General features: G+C 30.3%; 1 protein-coding gene across 1 annotated transcript; it reads right to left on the bottom strand.

The window, feature by feature from the left end:
• Positions 1-5,054: 5,054 nt before the first annotated feature.
• On the bottom strand, positions 5,055-5,760 carry LOC114164795 (pectinesterase inhibitor 12-like). Its single transcript, XM_028049560.1, has one exon. It carries the CDS (start codon positions 5,704-5,706, stop codon positions 5,146-5,148), a length of 561 nt encoding a protein of 186 aa, XP_027905361.1. The 5' UTR covers positions 5,707-5,760; the 3' UTR covers positions 5,055-5,145.
• Positions 5,761-6,416: the final 656 nt, after the last annotated feature.

The following is a 6,416-nucleotide window of genomic DNA, read 5'->3' as shown; positions in this document are numbered from 1 at the left end:
TTTTAAGTATATTTATTATTTAATTAATATGAAAGAGACTAAGATCCCTATTTAACATTAGGAGAATGTTAACCAATGTCCTAAGGACACTATTTAAGAATAATTAATTGGTATTGGTTTCATCATTCTTACATTGAAAGTTGAAATAATTGAATACATTAATTAAGATAGCATAAATGCATATAACAAATTTTATAAAGACAAAAATACCTTTTTAAATTTTTAGACAATAACGTGTACTGATACAGAAGAATGACTTTATAATTTTTAAGATCTCTACTGTATTTATAATTAATAATTTCAAATATTTAAATATTGTCTGTCTTTTTAATACATGAGATCTTGTTAAGCTAACAGGAATGTTGGAAAAGATTCTTGGGAGGTCAAAGAAAGAAAATTGGATGAAGTCTAAAATTAACACTTTAGTTGCTTTTTTTTATAAATTTTTTTAGATGTTTAATACTATTTTTTTTTTGCTGATTGTTTTGTTAATTTAAACATTCATATGTTTAATTATATTTAATTTTTAGCAACATTAAATAAAATATGAAACACACTTGTACAACATTTATGGGCATTTTAGTCTTTTAAATAAAATAAAATTACATGAATGATGATTAGATCATATTTAATTTAATATCACACTTACCTACGTATTTTTTATAGGATTCAACACATATTAATTACCTTAATCAGTGCCCTAAGGGTGTAACATCCCGTCCGGATATTACGAATTTAAATAAAATAAAATAAAATAGAAATAATATTCAACATCATTTATTATAATTCCATTTCCTAAAAACACAAAAAATTTAAATCTTTATTTCATCGTAAAATAATCTTAAATCCATACTTATAAAATTCAAATAAAACATTCAACTCCTATAATATTAAAGTTTACAATTTATTCAAAATCATAATAAAAACTCTGGTAAAATTTTCTCCCAAACTAACCCCGCTCCAGCTCTATGCCTCACCAAATTCACCTGTAACATCATCTTCTCACATGTAACGCAATACACCATCATCGCCAAACACAAGTAGATAGGGTAAGCTACAATATAAAACACACTTATATAATTCAAATATATAAGCACATACGCACATCAAAGGATTTCTATCCGTTGATTCACTACCACATGGCCACCACCATGTCATCCATGATCTACATCTTTAGGTGAATTGTAAGACCCGAAAAAATTAATTAATTAAATAATTAATTAATTAATAAATGTAGGTAGAAGGCGCTTTATGGCATTAATTGTTGTTTAATGTGTTGTGGAAAAGTATTAGCTTAAGTGGTTGAGAGTACTTTGATTGTGTGAGAGGACTTAGGTTTGAGTCCTATGTATGCTAATTATGTGTTATTTTTTAAATAACTATCTTTATTTTCTAAAAATAGGTGATAAACACTGTTTATTTTATAAATGATAAACGATTTTATAAATTACAGTAGGCAACATAGAACTGACTTAACAAAACAAACATAACCATAAGTACTACATTAACCCATTAGTAAAATTAGTGATATTATACATGTACCACAAAATAAGTAAACGTTAATCCATTGAGAAAATAAATCAAAATTATATAATTGAACCCCTAAAATAAAACAAAAATATATTAATCAATAAAATAAATTTAATAAAGTAAACTAACAATGAATAATCTTACCTTTTTTTTAACCCACAAAAATAAACATCATAGGAGCAACTAAACCCACAACAATAATGAGACAACCCCATAAATACAATTGATGGGAAAAGTAGCCAAGGATAAGACATACCATTTGTTGGATCCTAGCCACTGATGAGTGTGTATTTTTGTCCTCATTCAGTGTTTAATTATGGGTATTTAATTGAATTTATGTGCTTAAAGAGTGATTTAATTAACAATTATCATAATTAGGCTATTTGAACTTGTATGATAAAAATGTCTTAAAAAGTGATTTTTAGCTGCATAAATTATTTTTGGATATTTTAACGTTTGTTGATGCAGTTGAAGTTAATATTAAGCTTATTTAAAGGTGGAAAAATAAATTGATTGAAATTACAAAACACCTTTAAATAAGGCTAAAATCAACAAGTTCGGGAAAAATCATTTCTGCACCCCTATTTATTACTTATACACTCCCCTCTTTCTAAATGGGTCTCATCAAAAACCTATTCTGCACTCCCTAATATGTATATTTACACCCCTCCTATCACTTAAACCCAACTCACTCAGATCATGCCATGTGACAATCCCTAACTTTCAAATTTGTCCAACCACATGATGACACGTGTCATAATCCTCCACTCACTAAACTGACCAATCATACACTGCCACGTCACCATCTCCTAAACTGAAACCCTAACCCTAATCTTTCTCCTCTCCCACCATGGCAGCCACCGTCCGTCCTCCAACCAGTCACGGCCACCACGCCGGAAAGCACGAACCATGGCAGCACCGCAGCAACACTTCGTTCACGCTCCAGCGAGACCAGCGCATCCACCATCACCTCCAACTTTCTCGGAGCAGACAACAATGAACCAGAAACGAAATGCACCTACTCAGCCGCCACTCTCGCCGGAACAGACCTGCCAGTCACGGCCATCCTCCATCATCTTCAAGCTACGCAAATCTGGAGTAGAGCCACCACAGTTCAATCGCTGGCAGCAACCTTCTTTGCAGCTGCAGAACAGATCTCCACCATCTTCATTCACGAACTGCATTGCGAGAACCAGAATCTGCACCATGAGCTTGCTGCCATCGCGCCAGAATTCGTACAACCACCGTTAGCCGCCCAACTGCCAAGGGAGGGAGAAGAGTGTGGGGCGGAAACCCTAATTTTGGGAGAGAGAAGGGAATGACACGTGTCAGTCTGCTATTACACAGTCAAACTGGTCAAATCTGGTCAACTGGTCAATGGGGCAGCAAAGTTGGTCAAATCTTGTCAAAAAGTCAAAGACTGGTCAAAGGAGAGGGGTTTAACTGCAAATATTGATATTTTTGGATGTCTCTGCAAAATTGGACTACAAAATTGAAAATGGGCTATTTAGAAAATTAATACAAATATTATTTGGTGATAATTTATCTGATATCTTTAAATAATTAATTTATTTAATTATATCATAAATTATTAACCAACTATATTTATCAAATAGTCTATATCTCTCCAAATATCTTTGAATATTTATCTTTATCTTTATTTTAAAAGATATTTGAGAGGTTTTAGTAACTGAAAAGCCCAGTCCAATTCCTATATAAAGAGACCAAGGGAGAAGCAGAAAAACAAGTTCGAGACTTTGGAGTTTTGTAACCCTTAGGGGTGCCTAATTTCGTTTCTTTTCTCTCTCTTTTCTTCTCTCTATTCTTCTTTTGTATTCCATGGATTGCTAAACTTCTTGGGTTGATTCCATTGTAATTTCATTATGGATTTTGAGGTTAGAATGAATTAATTTCTTTGTTCTTTTTATTATTGTTGAGGTTTTCATTCATCTATGTCTTTTATCTATAAATCACGTAAGAAGTAATGATTTTAAATCTATATGCATGTTGATCATATGAATCCAAGGGTTTTTAAATTTAATTGAGACTTTACTTTGATTTTATTTAGAAACTTTCATGTGATTAAATGAGTTTTTACCAATAATTGAGACTTTACTTTGGTTAAAGGTATTTGCTCTAACTACAATTAATTGAGACTTTACTTTGATTAATTAAGCTTTTTATTTGGTGAGGAGATAAAAGAATAGACATGATTAAGCATAGTAAATTCGATTGAGACTATACTTTGGTTGAATTTACTGTGGATAATCTAAAAGTTCTCACTTTTAATTGAGACTGTACTTTGGTTGAAAGTGAGAACGCTAACAAATTAATTGAGACTTTACATTGATTAATTTGTAAATCAATAACAATAATTAATTGAGCAATAATCTTTAGATAACCGATGATGAATCTAATTTGAAAAGGCAATGGAATCAATCTATTTTCTTTACTATTGTTTCTATCTTATTTTATCTTTTTATCTTAATCCTCTCTTCTATCTTAGTGGGTGACGTGGGACTCACATGCTCTTGAGCGATTTATATCAAACTAGGAAAGGGTGTGTGGCTTTTGATCTTTGTAATGAACAAACCTCACAACATACCCACAATCTAAGTTGTAAGATGGTAATGAAATATTATACAAAAGTTGTCAAGTAAAATGATGAACATAACAATAAAGCTTACCTTATCAAACTCTGCACTGCTGAAGAAAAACCTTAATTATAAAACCTACACAATCGAAGGGGAAACAAAATATTAACCTCAAATATTAAGTGAATAAAAATGAATCTGAAATGAACATGTTTGGATTGGGACAAAAAACTTTTTTGAAAACATAAAAGGGAGTTGGCTAATGGTGGCAAAGACAATAAGGCGAACTTTGAGAACGAATCGAAATGGTTTTGTGAATTGAAAAAAGAAAGAAGAGAAAGGATAACACAAAAAAAGAACAATTACACCATCAACCCCATTTATGATCCTTAGGGTTTCAGATAGCTAGAGAAATGAAAAAAAAAAAGTTGGAAACATCTCTAAAAAAACACAAACGAACACAAATATTACTCGGTGAATAAATATGGAGAAAACACAAAATGGAAAATGCAAAATGAAATTGGAAGAAGAGAAAACCTAGAAGAAGAAACCCAAAAGATGAAGATGAAGAGAAAGCGAAATGGAAAACCCACATGTGAAAATGAAAATGTCAGCCACGGAAAAGAGAGAGAAGGACAATGATTTTACAGAAAAAACCTAAAAATTTAACACGTGTCAAAAATTTAGGTTGGGTTAAATGAGTAAATTTGGTGAACGTGTAGTAGATATCTAACCATATTTAAGGATATGTCATAGTATCTAATAATATCTAATATTTTTAATTAAATAATTACTAAATCTTTCTATCTTTTACTTAAAATATATATTTAATCTTATTTATTTATTTTCCTAATTATTATAATGTTACAGGTTTTATATAGATAATTAATAGAGGCAGTACCATGTTACACTAAAGAAAAGGAATAAAAGTTGGAAAAAAAGCATGACACTCACTTTTATAACATTCTCCGATTAGAACATTGAGTGTATTATTATTATTATTATGATTCTATGACATGCTTTAAGCTTTGCGATGTTGACGAAGCATGTTAACGAAAGTAAGAGATATTATATCAAGTTCCCAATAGACTTGGTTTTCCGTTTTTAAAGGAGATTTTGTTTTCCTTTCCTCGAAACTGTCGTCACACATTACACACTGAGTGGTGGCATAGCTCAAAATGTCTGCAGCTTGGGAGAAATTCTTGGACTTGAAAGCAACGATGGCATCATCTAAAAACTTAAGGGACTGCAAGTAAAAATCAGAGCAACTTTGTAAGCATCCCTTCGTGTATTGATCAAAACTTTTGTCCTTCAAGAGCTTTGAAATGATGGAAAGCACGTTGGTTCCGTTGGACTTGGCAAGTTGAACTGAAATGCCCACAAGATCTTCGAGGGTGGTGGGTGGTGGTTGCAAGTTAGAGGAGGTTTCTTCAAGGGCTGCAACACAAAAATCATAGCTTAATGGTGGGTTAATCTTCGAGGCCTCCTTGCAAGATTTAGAGATAAAATTAGAACTATGTGAGCTTTGAAACAAAAAGAAAAACACAATAAAAATCATTGGTACGTTCAAAGCAAATTTCATTCTCGACTTCTTTTTTTCTTATGTTTGAGTGTGTTTGTGAGAAATGTGATACAATTTAATCCACACATCATACAATATATATATATATATATATATATATATATATATATATATATATATATATATAGGGAGAAATTGAGTAGGGATCCATTTAGTCAAAAAATAACTGATAATTGTATTTAATTATCTATCAGATAATTATTTTTTATCTTATCTTTCTATTTTGTTTTAATTGACATTAATTAGATAATAGGTTTATTTAATATTTTATTAACAAATTATTAATATATTTTATGTAAACTTTTTAAATTCTTTTATTAATATATTTAATAATTATTTAAGATTTTTTTTATTGTAATTGTTTAGAATTTAGTTATAATAATTTATAATTAGATATATTTAAATATATTCACTTTGGAAGGCTTTGGTTGGAAAGTGATTCTCCTTTAGTCTGTCATATTTTTTTTTTGGATTAATGAGTGGTTTCTTGAAGTCTTAGAGAGAGATGGCGTTGGTGCTTACATCTCTGTATGCATATGTAGTTTAAAGTTTATTATGTTTTTCATAAAGGAAATTCTTGTGCTAATAAGTTATCTAATTTAGCTTTCATTTATAGAAAACAATAGAGGTGATTTAATGTTTTAACTCTATATATTTATTTAGATTTTTAGATTTTTTTTCCATAGTAGTTATAGTTTGTCTATGTCTCA

The sequence above is a fragment of the Vigna unguiculata genome, chromosome 9 (genome assembly GCF_004118075.2).
Source record: "Vigna unguiculata cultivar IT97K-499-35 chromosome 9, ASM411807v1, whole genome shotgun sequence".
In the NCBI taxonomy this organism is placed as follows: Eukaryota; Viridiplantae; Streptophyta; class Magnoliopsida; order Fabales; family Fabaceae; genus Vigna; species Vigna unguiculata.
This window is presented reverse-complemented; position numbering and strand designations above follow the sequence as displayed.